General features: G+C 34.5%; 1 protein-coding gene across 1 annotated transcript in view; it reads left to right on the plus strand.

Annotated features, from left to right (window-relative positions):
- Nsf (N-ethylmaleimide sensitive factor, vesicle fusing ATPase) overlaps window positions 1–18,449 on the plus strand; it is a 146,411-nt gene that overhangs the window by 14,727 nt on the left and 113,235 nt on the right. Inside the window, exons 2-4 of the mRNA XM_076870409.1 lie at window positions 6,920–7,005; window positions 9,441–9,540; window positions 11,894–11,933. Of these exons, the coding sequence (XP_076726524.1) occupies window positions 6,920–7,005; window positions 9,441–9,540; window positions 11,894–11,933 (226 nt within the window). The remainder of the gene's footprint in view (window positions 1–6,919; window positions 7,006–9,440; window positions 9,541–11,893; window positions 11,934–18,449) is intronic.

Here is an 18,449-nt window from a genome sequence, read left to right on the forward strand (position 1 = left end):
GCAATCTAAAAAATGAAATTAAGAGACTTAATTCAGAATAGATTTAAAATTCTTAGAAGGGAACATTAAAATCTGCATGACCTTGGATTAAGCAGTGTTTTGTTTTTTTTAAGATGTGATATAAAAGCATAAGCAATCAGGAAAAATATGTAAATTGGATCTCATCAGAATTAAAAACTTTGATGGGTCGACAATATCAAGAAAGGGAAGACAACTCACAGAATGGGAGAAAATATTTGCAAATTATATATCTGATAAGCATTCATATCTATGTACTTGTATTAGGGTTATTTAGAGGAATAGAATCAATAAAATATATGCGTAATTCTAAAAGGGAATTTTTTAGTTTGGCTTATATGGTCAGAGGTCACAGTGGCTGTCTGTGCACTGGAGAGCCAAAGGAACCAGTAGCTGCTCAGCCCCAAAAGCTGGGAGTCCCAGAACAAGAGGGACCAATGATGTAGCCCTAACCTGAAGCTGAAGGCTTGGAAGCTCCTTGGAGAGTCACTGTGCGAGTTAACATTGAAGAGCTGAAGAAGTTGGAGTCTTATGTTCTCCAAAGCAGCAGCAAAAAATGAACCTGCTCAAGAGGAATTGAGCTTACATGTGTTGCTTCTGCTTTTGTTCCACGGCCCCTAGTCTATTGCTTGGTGCCACCCATACAGAAGGCAGGTCTTCTCCCCTCAGTTTTCTGACCCATATGCTAATCATCTCTGAAAATACACTCACAGATACACCCAGAAGTGAGATTTACTAATTTCCTAGGTGTCTCTCAGTCTGATTGAGTTGACATTGAAGATTAACCATCATATTACTTGTAGGTATATATCTAAGAGAATTGAAAACATGTTCATAATACATTTATGCATGGATGTTCATAGCAGCATTATTCATAATAGCCCCAAAGTGGAAACAACTCAAGTGTCCATCAGCTGAGGAAATGATTAAATGTGATATATCCTTACAGTGGAACATTATTCAGCCATAGAAAAGAATGAAGTCTGTATAAATGCTACAATCTGGATGAACCTAGAAAACATTATGCTAAGTGAATAGGCCAGACAAAAGGACAAATATTGTTAACTGTAGCACACAGCATGAGGTTGAATGGGTTCTGTCTCATGAATTCAAGGAATGAGATCCATGGACACAAAGAGTGAGAGCAAAGAAGCAGGATTTATTAAAGTAATAGAGAGCAGAGCAGAGCTCCTGCAGGGTGAAGACAGTTGCCAGTGAGTAGCTGTTATCTAGGGGTTTATACGAATCTACAGGGTTAAGGAAGTTAGTCCCTGACCCAATCCTGGGTAAGGCACTTGTGTCCACAAGTTCTTCAGGTGCCCTTTTGTCCAGTCAGGTTACCATGCCTTTTTGGGAGGAGGTTTGGGCATTAGTCAACAGATATCAGGTTTTTTTTTGCTTATACAGGAATCATCCTGAGCTCGAGACCTGGCTTGTGTTTATGGTCTCTTAGCACTGTTACACAGAAAACAGTGCCACCCATATAGAAGGCACATTTTCTCCCCTCAGTTTACTAACCCATATGCTAATCATCTCTGAAAACACACTCACAGATACACCCAGAAGTGAGATTTACTAATTTCATGAACATCCATGCATAAATGTATTATGAATTTGGCGGGGCTCAAGTTTTCTATCTGCCTATCCCAGCTCTTTTTCTTACCCCATAATTCTATTATATGAGGCATTTTTGCATATGGCTTCTTGGACTCAGCATTATGTTTTTGAGGTTTACTCATGTTATATATATATATATCAATAGCTATTTTCTTCTTTTTGGTACTGGGGATTGAACTTAGTCACTCAACCACTGAGCCACATCCCCAGTCCTGTTTTATATTTTATTTAGAGACAGGGTCTCACTGAGTTGCTTAGCACCTTGCTTTTGCTGAGGCTGGCTTTAAACTCGAAATCCTCCTGCCTCAGTCTCTAGAGCCGCTGGGATTATAGGCGTGTGCCTCCACTCCCAGCTGCTATTTTCTTTTTAATTGCTGAATACTCTTCCATTTTATGACTGTATCATAATTTGTTTATGCATTTATCTTTTGAAGGATATTTGTGTCATTTCCATTTTGAGTCTATTATGAATACAGCTGCTATGAACGTTTATCTACAAGTCTTTGTGTGGACATGTCTTCATTTCCTAGGTGAAAAATTTAGGGGTATACTTGCTGGGTGACATTAACTATAGGAAACTTCATCACATTTTTGCCAATATTTGACGTTGTCAGTCTTTTACTTTTTTTTTTGTATGTTTCTACTCAAAGACTTTTTTCCTTTTTCAATATAAATTAAAGGAATTTAAAAGACTTAAATGATATCAGAAGGTTCATTCATTGTATGAATAGTTATCGGTCTAAGATGGGGAGTGTTAAGGGTATCCCTAGAGACTCTTGGAGAGACAATTGTAGGACACACAGGTTCAACTTTTTCTATGCCATTCACTCCTAGTCCTACATGGCTTCAGAATTTTAAGAGAAAGTATTATAAGAATGTATAGCAGAGGGATTCTATAGGCTGAAGGTGGGTATTACATGTGGTCTTTTTTGTTTGTTCTAAACCAGCACTACCCCATGAAACTTTATAGCCACTAGCAGCACTTGAAATATGGCTAATCTAACTAAAAACTGAATTATTTGTTATTTTTTTTTTTCTTGTGGTACTGGAAACTAAACTCAGAGCCTCCCACATGCTGTAAGTACTCTTATCACTGAGCTACATCCCCAGCCCTAATTTTTTTTTTTTTTTTGGTTGTACTAGGGATTGAACCCAGAGCCTTGTGCATGTGAGGCAGGCACTCTACCCACTGAGCTATGATCCCCTGCTCCCCCAGCTCTAATTTTAATTTATTTTCAGTCTTATATGTCTGGTGGTTCCTTTATCAGAAAGTGTAGTTCTAAAATGTTATTTATTTATTTATTTTTTAGGAAAGATCCTTTTAGAGGAGATGTAAGTGAGATTGTCAGCTGAGCTGGCCCTGGGACAAATTCATGAAGTTTGTCCTTCTCTTTCCTGTGGGGATGTGTGTGTCTCAAGAGATGTCTCTTAACCAGTATCTTAAACACCACAGAGGAAGGACTGGCAGATGCACCAAGGTTACAGTTGGGGTAGGGGCAGCTAATTGTGCTAACTTAGTGATTTCAAACTCAAAATAAGCCTTTAGTAATATAGTCAGGAACCACATTCTGTTTTTCTTTCTGTTGAATTTGTCCTCCTGAATTATTTGGTAAACAATAAAGCATTAAATATTTAATCATTCAATTTTTAAAGTGGTCCTTTAGGTAAAGGGAGTGTTATTTAAATGCTAAAGCAGTGTAATGTTGCCCAAAGGAATCCTGGCTAAATTCCCTCAATTTTTGTTTGATGAACAGAAGCAAATTGCCTTTCTGTATTTTCAAGGCTCTCAATAAATAATGATATAATTATTTTCACTAAAGTTTCTATTAAAGGCTTGTTGAAATTTTCATTTTTTTTTTTTTTTGGTACTCAGGGTTGAACCCAGAGGCACTTTACCACTGAGTCACATCCCCATCCCTTTTTATTTTGAGACAGGTTTTCATTAAGTTGCTTAGGGCTTCGCTAAGTTGCTGAGTCTGGCCTTAAATTTGTGATCCTCTTGCTGAATCCCAAGTTGCTGGGATTACAGAAATGGGCCATTGCGCCTGGTGGAATTTTCATTCTTTAGAGAGCAAGTAGTTTATAATTTTTGATAATTCAGATTGTTATAATGAAAACATTTCTTCATTGTTTAAGTTCAGTATTGTAGTAACTCAGATAACTAAACTTACATAAAACTGATTAACAATTTTGTACAGCTATAGTGGCTATTTTTTATTACTGTTTCCTAGAGGCGGGGTCAATGTTCCCTTGGCATTACTGTGGTAAGTAGGCAGCTACTATTTATAGGGATTTACACTTTGTTGAAAAAAATGAGATATCCTGCTTGGCTTACCATAAAAACACAGATGCTTCTAGATTCCAGTAGGGAGGCCTTTTGCTTGCAGCATCTGTTTTAGTTGGTTAGCCAGATGACTTCTATAGATTTTTATTCTCTCTTTGTTAAAGGACACTGACAAGCAAACAAGTTTACAAATGAAAATGTTAACTTGGCATTTTGTAATTTTTTTTTTATTACTTTGGAATATCTGGTTGGTTTTTTGTTTACTTGTTTTGCAGTACTGGGGATTAAACCCAGGGGCCCTCTACTGCTGAGCTACATCCTTAGCCACCCCCCTTTATTGAGACATGGTCTCACTAAGTGCTGAAGCTGCCCTTGAACTTGGGATCCTCTTGCATCTGCCTCCTGAGTAGCTGGGATTACCAGTGTGTGCCACTGCCCACAGTTGGCAAAATCAGTTCTATGTAACTTTGAACAATTGTATTACTTCCTAAATAACCATGAAATGATCAGTACTTTGCATACATGTTCCTTGGATTGTTTATTCTTCAGTTGAGACAGATAGGTATTGACCAATAAATTTATATATTTAATGGGTGTTTAATGAGTACTGACTGTATGTCAGACCAGATATTAGTCCCAGGAACTATAGATATGAGCAAAATATAGTCTCAGTCTTTCAGAAACTTATTTTCTTATATGCAGTGCAAACATGTAGGCAGATAGCAAAAATATAGTCAGGTGCTTCCATCTGAAGTTTATTTTATCTCTTTAGTTGATAGGGCAGGTGTTTAGGAAGCCCTCTTAGAAAATGTAATGTTTAAGCTGAAAATGGTAGAATGAGTAGGAATTGCCCAGGCAAGGGGCAGAGGGTTGGAGAAGGAATACAAAAGGAAGAAACACAGGCTAAAGAGACCCTGGGAGGGTGTTAGATACCTGGTCAAGGTGTGACCTTGGCAAAATGCTATCTCATTCAGCAAGCAGACTTGTGATCTTGGCTGTTCATTTCATATGCTAAATTAGTGACTTCCAAACATTTGATCATGAATCCCCAAATTAAAAAATGTCTTATGTACCCCAGTATATATCCATACTTAACATATAAAAAAGATGTGCTAAAACTAAATGTACAATAATCTCATGATTTTTATTTTATTAATAATACATACAGCAAAGTGATACATCATTCTTTAAGATGTTGATTTTATATTTTGTGCTGTATGTATTCAGAGGGCTATTTCTAAATTCAGTTTATCTTTTTTTAACAAGTGATAACTTTTTAAAAAATATATTTATTTACTTATTTTTATGTGGTGCTGAGGACTAAACCCAGTACCTCACGCATGTGAGGCAAGAACTCTACCACTGAGTTACAACCCCAGCCCTAAATTCGGTTTATCTTGATACTTGATTTTAATTGCATGTCAATGTCTGGATCAAAATGGGGGAATTTGGCTACACTTTTGAAATCATTTTTTTTTCTTGAACTTAATAGATGGAACTCTAGATAGGACAGAGGGGTTGGAGGGGAAGAGAGAGGGGCATGGGATTATTAATGATGGTGGAATGTGATGATCATTATTATCCAAACAAAGTACAGGTATGAAGACACGAATTGGTGTGAATATACTGTGTATACAACCAGAGATATGAAAAATTGTGCTCTATATGTGTAATAAGAAATGTAATGCATTCCGCTGTCATATATAAATGAGAAAATTGATAGAAAATAAATATAAATAAAGTACTAGTATTTTCTTCTTATATCCCAAAGGATTGTCTTGTGAACGTGTCCTACTTTAGCCCAAAACAACTGGGATGATGATTTTGAAATTTTTAGTTAAAAGCATAGCAAAAAATGATTCATCTTATTCTATAAATTTGTGTTTGGGAGACAAATTTAAGAATAATCTGCTTTGGTTTGAGATTTGAGGGATGAACACTTATAAAAGGAATGTATCCTAGTGTCATAGCTCACCGGAAACTTAGAGAACAATGGAGGGGTTATTGGTTAAAAACATCATTTGAACATTTTGCTAGTAACTGCTAACCAAAAGGGCCACTAATTGTTTTTCTTTTAAAGTATTCCTCGTAATTATTTTTTGTTGAAATAGCTTTAAAAGATAGGTTTTCTTAATCTGTAGGAGACATGATTCATAGCCATTTAGGATCTCTTATAACAAGATGCTTTTTATAATTTGTTGAATTAACTTCACAACACTTTCATCAGCCAAGATTCTTTTCTAGCCAGGCACAGTGGTGCATGCCTATAATCCCAGTGGCTTGAGAGGCTGATGTAGGAGGATTGAGAGTTCAAAGCCAGCCTCAGTAATTTATTGAGGTCCTGAGCAACTTAGCGAGACCCTTTCTCAAAATGAAAAATAATAATGGAGATGTAGCTCAGTGGTAAAGTGCCCCTGGGTTCAATTCTTAATACCAAAAATGAAAAAAAAAAACAAACCAAAACCCATTCTTTTCTGGGAATGAAATGATGGAATGGAAAGCTCCTTATTGTATTAGAGTCCAATAAGCTGAGCAAAAAAATTATTTATTGTCTTATAACCTGTTTAGGACTGGTTTCAAGGACTTAAACTTTGTCCAGTCTGAGTTTCCATATAGCTATTTGTCTGTGTCTCTGCTGACTGCTTTCTTTGTGACCATTTTACTGTCTTTTTTGAGTAGAAAATCTTCCTCCGTATGGTAATGCAGCAAAAAGAGTGCTTTTCTTTTAGTGCCTGTACATATAAAATCCTGTGGGTGAGTTAGAAGTGTATATGTGTGCGTTCTGTGATTGGCAGTCCCATAAACCCACATGAAATGAGGGAGGATTTGTTTCCCAAAGGAAGGGTTTGTGTCTACCACAGAAGGAATTCTAGGAGTGAAAAACAGTAGAGTTTTTTTTTTTTACAAGTGATGAAGAATACAGTTCAGGAAGACATAAGATAATCTTTAAGGAAATAAATCCTAACTTTATTTTATCTTCTTAACCATTGATTTTTATAGAGTATGCAAGCTGCAAGATGTCCTACAGATGAATTGTCATTAACCAACTGTGCAGTTGTGAATGAGAAGGATTTCCAGTCTGGCCAGTGAGTATCTGTTTTCTTTTAACCTGCAAGTTACATTTAAGAAACTCCAAAGAGTAATTTTTAGGAAACTTCAGAATTATTTTTGTATTGTTCTTACTGAATTGGAAAATGAAGGAAATGAGAGTTAGGCATTTTAATTATTACTGTATCAAACTTTTAAGAGACGTATATAGCTTTTATATATCACTCTTAATTTTTTATTAATTTTCTTCACAGAGTTAAACATACTGGTTATCTGATTCATGGCTAGCATAGTTATTAGGTGTTTGACTCTGGAGTCAGATTGTCTGAATTGGGGTCCAGGCTCACCATCTCTGTGTCTCTGTGTCCTGATCTTTAAAATGGGCATGATGCTAATATCTTCCTCAGGGTAGTTGTGAAGATTAAGTTACACAGATAAAACACTTAGAATAGTCCCTAGCATGTAAATAAGTAAGCTGTCAATAAAGTTTAGCTATTTAGAACATTATTACTATGATAATCTGACATACTAAAGTTGGTAGATGCATGAGAAATGTGGAATCTTTGAAAGCGTTTTCATCATAATTTGTTTCAATTGATTCACATCACCCACTAATCTTCCAAGGACCCTGCTTCCAATTCTATGCCATACACACGCTTCTGAGATTGATAGAGATAAGGAGTTGAAGGGGCTGTACCAAAAGTCAGTCTAGGGACATAAAGAACAAAGGAGCAGGATTTTAATTGAGCTTTAGAGTTAAGAGGCATTGATTATATACTTGATTATATTAACATTATTTCCAGTGCTAAACATTCTTTGATGCTAAATTGAACACAGGACTTTCAACAAATAAACTGAAGTATAGGTAATCAATATAAGAATTTGTTTATGAAATGTTTTCATATATGTTGAATTTTGGGTTACTTAAAATATAGTAATTATAAGGAACTTGTATACTAGTGGCAAAGCAATATGTATAGAAATGCTAACCTTTAGCATTGAAATTATAGTATCATAAAAGATTATCTAATATTATTGTCATTATTTTATTTTTTTGGTACTCAGGATTGAACATAGAGGGACTTTACCACCAACCTATACCCCCAGTCCTTTTTCCTTTTTTCACTAAGTTGCTGAGGCTGGACTTGATTCTCATGCCTCAGCCTTCCAAGTTGCTGGGATTACAGGGTGTGCGCCGTGAGCCTAACTGTAAAAGATAATTTTTAAAATGATAATTGAGCTAGCAGTGTACCACAGTAGTAAAGTACTTGCCCAGCATCCATGAGGCCCTGGGTTCGATTCCCAGCACCACAAAGGAAAAGAAAATATGGTGCTGTTGGATAACAGAATTTAGAACTTCTATTTTATAAACAGTCCTTGTTAGTCTCTTAATGTAGAAGATTATTACAAAATAAATATATGTATTTATGAGTAGCATTTGAGCAGGGTATTAGCACAAAATTCTTTGAAATTGTAAATATTAATATGTACATGAAAGCTGATGTCTGGGGAAATTTTTTCATATTTTTCATCTTTTTATTTTATAGTGTTATTGTTTTAGCTTTTGAGAGTCTGTTAAATTTTTTTAATGAACATTTCTAAAATCTAACTTTGTTTTTTTTTTTTAAAGAGAGAGTGAGAGAGAGAGAGAATTTTAATATTTATTTTTTAGTTATCGGCGGACACAACATCTTTGTTTTGTATGTGGTGCTGAGGATCGAATCCGGGCCGCACGCATGCCAGGCGAGCGAGCTACTGCTTGAGCCACATCCCCAGCCCACTAACTTTGTTTTTTACTGCTATGTTCTAGCTCTTTTATCTCTTGTTCTCCTGCCTTTATTTTGTTAGGATGTGTGAAATAATTCTCAGGAGAGGAAATCTATTTTTTACTTAATATCAAGGACTCTAAATCACTGTTTTCTGATTTATATAAAATGGAAAGTGATGAAGTTAATTTTTTTGGATTAGATGTACTCTATTGAACTTGGCTGGATTCCATTTGATATGTCCATGGCCCAAGGTGGTCTTTATTATGTGTGTGTGTGTGTATCTGTGTGTATAAACATGTATGTATGTACTGGGGATTGAACCGTAGGGTACTTTACTGCTGAAATATTCCCTGGACTTTTTATTTTGAAACAGAGCCTTGCTAAATTGCTGAGGGTTTTGCTAAATTGCTGAGCCTGGCATCAAACTTGCGATTTTCCTGCCTTAGCTTCCCCAGCTGTTGGGATTACAGATGTGCCCCACCATGCCTGGTGGCCCAGAGTGCTCTTTATGTCCGGAAAACATTTTGAATTGCTGATAGTTTTTGGAAACTAAATCTGTGATTCTGTTCCTTCAGGACTGTCATATGGTGCGATGCTTCTATCTGGTACTCATTAGACATCAGTTTGGGAAAAAATATATTTAGAAATTATGTTTTCTTTTTCTTTGATATGAAGTACTGAATATGTTTTTGGTTTTCTTTTAGGCATGTGATTGTGAGGACCTCTCCCAATCACAGGTACACATTTACACTGAGGACCCATCCATCAGTGGTGCCAGGGAGCATTGCATTCAGCTTACCTCAGGTAATTCAGATGTTCATTGATTCTTTCCTATTCTTGAAAGTCATACAAGAGTCCATTCATTTTAAGCAAGCATCACTCTCTAAATTATTTATTCATATTTAAGAAAAATACATAGGTATTATATAAGTGATTTAAAGATATATTCTTATCATTTTTTTACTATGGCTACATTTTATTGCCTTGATTTTTTTCTAATTTTTAAAAATTCAGCAGTAATACCAGTCAGCCATCAGATATAGTGTCAAATGATTTTAATGCTAACTCTCAGGGTAACAGAAATGATATAAAAATAATCTTATTTGTAAAATTGACATCTAATAGTAGAAATTTTATAATATAATGGTGTCAGACTAAAGAACACGAAAAAAGTAGTTACCTCAAACTATAATTTAACTTGCTAGGCTCCCCCAACAACTGGAAGGGTTGTGATTCCAGTTATGACTGGGGGTGGGTTCTGTGGAGTCTATTTGGGTCCCAGTGCTCATAGTACATGACAATGGAGCACCACAGGTACAAGCATGTATCATTTCCCACTTGTCATTTTACTCAGGCTAGTCACCCCACATTCTTAAGCAATGTGAATGCTATCTTACCTCTTTCTAGTGTGTTAGTAAACATTGATTTATTTCTTTATAAGAAATTAAGCATTATTTATTTATTTAAAGTTAGGGAAAGAGATCAAACACTTACTTGGGAACTATTAAAGATCTCCTGAAACACTCAAAAATTTTGGGAAATCTTTACTTACTGTTCTCCTTTTTTCTGTTTGGATGCCTCTCCATTATTAGGACTACTTTTCACATTTGTTTCTGCAAATTACCAATTTGGGATATCCCATGGTTTTCCAGCTTTTAGAGGACTTTTTGGGATTCCAGTAGTCAGAAGTAGCTTGAGGTAGCTATTTCTCTTTGTCTCTGCTTTGTAAAAATTTTCCCCCAAGATTTGCTTTAGATCAGGCACTATTCAAGTACTTTTGAATGTGTTAACTCATTTAATTCTTGGAACAACCCCATACAAGAGTTACTATCAGTATCATCCCTTAATGCTGTTTTTGGGATTAAAGTACAGAACCTAAATGTGACTCTAACCAGCATGCTCCTGTATTTCACGTTGGCTAGATGTGAGTTGGGATTTTATAGAAGAGGTATTTTTAGGGGAGATGAAGAGCAGAGAGGGGGAATGTGACCTATGGTGAGAAAGCTGGAAGGAGAGTGCTTATTGTTACACATGATGCACCATCTTCTAAGCTTCACACTGTAAAATCCAGTGTTCAGATGAATATGCAAACTATGGATTTCCAGCCAAAAACTATTTTTCTCACTGTTCTTTGGCATATTATCAGTAATTACTAATTTTGAATTTATAACAAGCCAGCCCCAAATTCCTGCCTGCATATAATCTGTCTTCCCTTTATGCAGTCTTGCCACTTTAGACAGGATCAGGGAGAGGCTGAAGTATGACTGTAAATACCTGAAAATTTTTTATCCAATACACAAAGAATAGTCATGACTGTGTAATGATTTGAGTCCCTTCTTGGGTTTCCATATAGATTATCTGACCAGTTTTAATTTAGTTTTCATGCATTAAATTTCTTTTTATGATACTGTACAAATAGTAAAACTAACTGCAGCAGTATATTCAGAACACTGAAATATCTGATATAGTAAAGACTTCAAGAGCATAGTATTGTATAGAGAAGTATCCTACTCAGTGGGCTAACTTCACTGTAAAAAGGCCAGCTTCATGTGTTTTATGCAGATGTTCAGAAGTTATCTCTAATCTATCTTCCCAGAGCTTTGTTACAAAGAACCACAAATTGTATTTCTTAAAACAACATAAAAAATATCAATAATAAAAAAAAGAAAGTTCAGAAGACAAAAACTCTCGTAGTTTTTGAAGCTAAAAAGTCTGAAATCAAGATGTCAACAGCACCATGCTCTCTTTGAAGGTTCTAAGGAAGAGTCTGTTCCATACTAACTTCCAGTGTTGCTGGCAATCCTTGATGCTCCTTGGCTTGTATACATCACTGAAGTTTTTGCTCTTTCATCACATGGCATTCTCTCTGTGTCTGTGTGTCTCTTCTTTTCTTAAAAGAACACCAGTTATATTGACTTAGGGCCCACTATAATTCAGTAGGATCTCATCTTAACATGATTACATCTGCAATGACCCTATTTCTAAATACAGTCATGTTTACAGGTACCAGGGACTAAGACTTCACCATATTGGAGAGGATGCAGAATTCAATACATGACAGCATACAATATTTTTGTCTTAGAATGTGTTCTTCTTTTCCTTATTTCTTTAATTTTGATTGATTTTATTTCAAGTGCTTCTTTTTCTCATTTTTTAGCGAAAATGGGCTGGACTTTCTATTGGGCAAGAAATAGAAGGTAAGTATATGTTTTTTTTAGCCACTGAGATGGATGTTCCATATGGCTTTATCAGTTATCAAGCTCTATATACTTTTCTGTTGTTATTGGGCCTTAAACATTCATTCTATTCAGAGTATGGGTTAAAACTCTGAGAACTGGAAGGAAATAGTTATGCGACCTATGTTCTTATCTTCTTTTCTCAGTGAAGTGTATCATTGAGAATGACAATGATATGATCATCATAGTTCATTAAGAGAAGGGCAAAGAAAGCAATTGGTGACTTCAGGGGGAAAAAAAAAGATTAAGCTCCTTATGGAAAATAAGCCAAAGAGCTAATAAACAAAAACTGACCTTGTCTTTCAGGAGTATGAATATGTAGTCAAATGATTTTGTGTCAACTTCATGGATATAGTAGGGGAAGGAAAGGAAATGCAAGTATAATTAAGACAGTTTTTTTCTGCTTGCTTTTACAAGTTAAAAAAATCACATTTATAGAAAGGTTGCAAACATGATGCAGAAAATTCCTATCATACTACCTCTATTAAGATTAACCAGTTGGGGCTGGGGTTATGGCTCAGCGGTAGCGTTCGCCTTGCACATGCAAGGCCCTGAGTTCGATCCTCAGCACCACATATAAATAAATAAAATAAAGTTTAAAAAAATATTCCTTCTTCTTAAAAAAAAAGATTCACCAGTTGTCATTTTTTTATTATTGACTTTCCTTCTTCCTCCTTTTTTACATGTATGAGCACACACAGGCACACACACATTCCTTTTCTAAACCATTTGAGTTTTAGTTGCAGAACTTTTCCTTTTTATCTTTAATACTTTAGTGTGTATTTCCTATGAATAAAAATGTTATGTTCTTATGGTAATCAAATTTAGTTAATTAAATATTTATACAATTAGATTCAATTGAGACATTTTATTTAATCTTGCAGATTGTCCAATTCTGCTAATTGTTCTGGCTATCTCCAGTATGGCATCCTTTCCCTTCAGTTTAGATCTGATTCAGGATTATACGTTGCACTTAATTATTATTGGGGGATAGTTCTTTAGGTTTTTTTTTCCTCCGCTTTCATGTTGGTAACATTTTTGGAAAATACATTTATAGTCTATTCTCCAACTTAAGTTAGTATGATTGTTCTAATGATTAATAGAGGTTATTCATCCCCATTCAGAATACCACAGAAGTGATTGTTATGTCTTTTGCAGGTTATCACATCCTAAGGTATCCTACATTTTTTTTTTTATTAAATTTGTTGTATGGTCAAGATGTTTGATTTCTCCACTGTATAGTTATTTTTCCCCTTGCAACTAATAAGCTATTTCTGGAGAAACTGTTTAAGACCATATTCTTATCTGGTTCCAGATCAAACTTTCTGTCTTAGCATTCATTGATGAATTTTTGCAACCCCATTTTTTTAATGATTTGTTTTTTATATGTTTTTTATATTTAATTTTTAGTTATAGGTGGATACAATATCTTTATTTTATATTTATGTGGTGCTGAGGATCGAACCCAGTGCCCCACACATGCTAGGCGAGTGCTTTACCACTGAGCCACAACCTCAGCCCTGCAACCCCATTTTTAATATGAATACAAAATTCTTTTGCAGCTGCAGGTGTCTTCCACATTTATCAGTCTGTGTACTATGAAAAAAAAAGCCCTTTTTTCCCATTTATGTACCTATTTATCTACCTATCTATTATCAGTAAGGATTCATAGATTCCTGTTTTATTCATGAGTTTGTAATTTATCACTGTACATATTCAATTTGGTGTTCAAATTTTTCCATACTTGGTCAGTACAATATCCTACAAGCTGGCTCCTTTTTTTTTTTTTTTTTTTTTATGTTGGACACAACCTTTATTTTTATTTATTTATTTGTTTATTTTATGTGGTGCCAGGGATCGAACCCAGTGCCTCACGCATGCTAAGCAAGCGCTGTACACAACCTGGGCCCTGGCTCCTTTGGCTTATTGGCTTGCTGCCCTCATGTTCTTTTTGTTGTTGTTGTTTTGTACACTTTCTTTCTGTCACAAGATGTTCCTAGCTCATCACGTACCTTTCCTGCCCCAGGCTTTAAGTTAGCCATTTCCCCAAAGAAGTCTAGTTTCTTTTAATAGGAGATGGCATTTAGAAACCAAGTTCTAGCTGTTAGGCCACGACTAGGGAATTATTATTTCTAACTCTTTTAGAAAAAAAAGAGTTCCTATTCCAGAAATGAAAGTTAACTGCAATTATATAATGCTGACTCAGATCTAAACTGAAGGGAAAAGATGCTGTAGAGGAGATAGCTGGAACAATTAGCAGAATTGGAATATCATCTACATGTTAGATAAAGGATACAGGTACATACACAAATATTGTCGCGAATTTATACCGATACCTCCAGTTTTAGTCCAGCCCCATAGAGTTCTTCTTTGCTTTCCCCATTCTACATCTGTATCTTCCTTTTTGCCCTGGAGAATCCTGAATCTCAACAAATTAATATTTTTGCCTCTATCTTATAATACATTAAATAGTTTTGGAATTGCCATGACTATAAAAATAAATCTACTAAAAACTTCCAGATTGGTTTGTAGTTCCCTTTTTTTACCCTGGATATACAGCTGTTTAAAAGTTACTTGGATTAGTTATCCTTTCACCCTTGCTTTGGAGTGGTTGTCATGTTCATTTAATATATAGCTGGGTTTAGTAGTTTGGCTATTTTGCATTCAGTTTTAGGTCCCCCATCCTTATCTTTTCTGATTTAATATAAAACATTAACATGCAAACATCTAAACTGTTCAGAGGCACCTATATAGTCAGCCTTCTGTATCTGTGGATTCAACCAATTGCAGATTGAAATATTTCAGAAAACAAAAATTGTTTTCTGAACATGTACAGACTCTGCTCTTATCATTTTCTGAAAAATATGGTGCAACAATTACACATTTGTATTGTATTAGGTACTATAAGTAATCTAAAGATGATTTAAAGGGTATAGGAGGGTATGGGTAGGTCATATACAAATTCTATGCTATTTCACAGAAGGGAAGATCTCTTTGAGTTATATGAATAGAGGCCTTCCTGGATTTTGGTATCTGCTGAGGTGGGGAGCCCTGGAATCAGTGCCTCATGGATACCAAGGGACAACAGTACTCAGAAGTGTCACTTCCTCCTCTTTCCCTTTATCTTTTTCTACCAACCTATTTTGGGTAAACTATTATTTTCTTTTTGATCCTTTGGGGGGCTATTCTTTAATAAGTTGCCATCTCTATGTTATTTTATATTTCCCTTCTTTCTTATTCAATAGTAATATGCCAAAGATACTCTTTTCTAGGCATCTATAACTCAAAGAGATTGTCCTCATTCTTACAGTTATATAGCACACCATTATATACCTGTACCCTTGTTTATTCAACTGGTCTCTTATTTTGGATCATTTAGGCTACTTTGTAATTATAGAGTATAATGTACTTTATAACTTTTAAGCATATTTATTTTAGTATTGTTAGAAGTGTATCTTCAAGGTGAATTAATAGATATGAGATTTTGGAGTAAAAATTTGGGGTCAAGGATTTTACAAGACCAAAATGGGATTGGGCTGGGAATGGGTTTAAATTTTATCAAAGTCTTTTTTGTTATGTGGAAATAATCATAATTTTTCTTCTTAGTTCTATTAACATGGTAGATTTTATTAATAAGTTTCCTATTACTGAATTATCCTTGCATTACTAGTTTGAACCCTACTTGCTCTTGGCATATCATATCATTAATGTGGTGTTGGAGTTTGTCTGCTAATATTTTACTAGGATCTTTGCAACAATATTTAAATGATTTTATTTTTATGTACTATTTTAATCAAATTTTGGTATTAATGATATCACATTTCATTAAAAAGGATTTGTAAGTCTTCCTTGATTTTCTATATCATAAAACAATTCATATAACTTTGAGACTCTCTGGTCTCTAAAGATTTGGTACAATTATCTAGTGAAATCACCAAGGCACACTATGTGTGTCTGCACTTGTGCTGGTTCCTTGATATTAGTCTGTCTTATATGGAAATTGGTGTGTTTTAATTTTATATTGTTTTTGGGGTGAGTTTGGGCATACTCTGCTTTCCTAAGAGGTTATCTGTTTCATCCAGGTTTTCAGATTTATTTGCATGGAAGTACAGAAACTGATGTTTTATGATAAAAAAATTTTTTTGCTTTGTGTTATTTGCCATTTCTTTTGTTCCTTTTTAAAATTAAATTAGCTAATGATGTTTTTTTCAAAGAATTAGAATTTGATTTATTGATTTGGTCTTTTTTTTCTTTTTTTCTACTTCATTAATATTTATATTTCAGAATTTCTCCTTTTTGTCTATTTTTGCTGTACATTGAGGTTCTTTGCCTCAAAATAAAGGAAATTTTATTTTGGCTTTTATTTAAAAGTCTTAAGATTCTGATTTAAGACTCTGATCTTTTCTCTGATCAGCATTAAATGTAATAGATTCTGATAACAGTATTTTCATTATCTTTATTTTTCAGAAATTTTTTGTTTTCTATTTGTGCTTTCTTTCATCCAGGTGTTGTTTAGGAACTTTAAAAATTTTCTAGTTGGAAGGCGCTTTCTTTCTTTCTTTCTTTTAGTTTCATTTTTTAAAAATATATATATATATTTATTTTTAGTTGTAGGTAGACACAATATCTTTATTTTATTTTTATGTGGTGCTGAGGATCAAACCCAGTGCTTCACTCATGCTAGGCAAGCACTCTACCTCTGATCCACAACCCCAGCCCATTTTAGTTTCATTTTTTTTTTTTTAGTTTCGTTTTTTAATGCCAGTGTATATTGCACTGTGATAAAAGTTGTTTGTTTTATGAAGCTAACTGAAATTTTGGAACCTAATGTGTGAGAAGCTTTTGTAAATGATTCATGTATACTGAAAACAAGGTCTGTTCTCTGTTATGCTATGTGCCCATAAGATCTTTACTGATTACATTGTTTTAGGTCTTCTCTCTTCTTACTGAATATTGTCCGTTTGACCTGTTTCACACAGTGGTACATTAAAATTGCCTATTAGTAATGTCTTTCTGGCCACTTTTCCTTGTATGTCCTGTAGTTTTTACTTCATAGCTGGTTTCTATGTTATTTGATGCACAGGTAATTATATCTTTGTTGTACATTGTGGCTTTTAGCATTATAAAGTGTCCTTTATTTAAAGTGTTTCAAATTATACTCTGATATCAGAATTACAGTCTGTTTTTTGATTTTTATTTGTTCAACGTACTTTGCCCATTTCTTTATTTTTAGCCATTTGAATCACTTTTAGATACATCTGTTATATTGCACATAGAATTGGGTTTTATGAGCTAATTTGAAAATATTTTTCTTTTAATGAAGTAGTTATGTCACTCATAGTTATTGATTTGACTGATATGTTTGATCTCAATTCTATCATTTTGTTTTAATTATGTTTCTGTATGTGGTGTGCCTGCTATTCTTTTTTTTAAAAATATTTTTTAGTAGTTGATGGACCTTTATTTATTTGTATGTGGTGCTGAGAATCGAACCCAGTGCGTCACACATGCCAGACAAGCATGCTACCACTGAGCCACAACCCCAGCCCAATGCCTGCTAGTCTTAAAAAATGATTTAAGAATGTTTATATTTTTCCCAGTGATTACTTTGTATTTATACCTCTCAGAAAGCCCTGTCTCCCCTTTTTTCCTTACTTATCTTTTATGTGTATATTTTTAGTTGTAAGTGGACACAATACCTTTATTTTATTTATTTATCTTTATGTTGTGCTGAAGATTGAACCCAGTGCTTCAGGTGTGCTAGGCAAGTGCTCTACCATTGAGCCACAACTCCCACCCTTACTTAATCTTCTTAAAAATGTGCTGTGCTTTGTCAATTCTAAATGAAAACCTTTAACTCTGATCTGTTATCTGCACAACAGTCAGTAATCATATTGTACCTCTCCCTTTTTTCCCATTCTGTCAGAACATATGATATCCGCATGTCATTCTTCTCTACATGACCCCATACTTGTCTTAACTCTACAGTTAAGTCTGTCAAACAACCACAATCAGTTCTTTTGCCAGTTTCTCTTGGTTAAATGAAAGCTGCCCTCTAGTACATTCCTCTAAGACATACATGCAAATACACTGTTCCTTGGGTTCTTATGTAGTCAACTAATTTTCTGTGTTATTTCTGTGAAATTTGAAGGACAAGCTGAATAAATATAAAATTCTTGACCTGTTTTCTTTCCTTGAATTTATCAAAAATGCTGCATCATAGTTGCCTTGTCTTTTATGTGCTTTTGGGAAGTCTGATGTTAGTATAATTGTCTTACCTTTAGGAGGAATTTGATTTTCTACTTGGAAGCCCTGAGGATTTTTCAGTCTTTGAAATTTAATGTCTTTTTTAGACTATATCTTGGAATTGGTGATTCTGGGTTCATTTTCTCATGTAGATATATATGATGAGTCCTTTCAATGTGTCCATTTAAATTCTTATTTTCATACTTTTTCTTATTTTATGGTTTAAGATAT

The sequence above is a fragment of the Callospermophilus lateralis genome, chromosome 11 (assembly GCF_048772815.1).
Source record: "Callospermophilus lateralis isolate mCalLat2 chromosome 11, mCalLat2.hap1, whole genome shotgun sequence".
NCBI lineage: Eukaryota > Metazoa > Chordata > Mammalia > Rodentia > Sciuridae > Callospermophilus > Callospermophilus lateralis.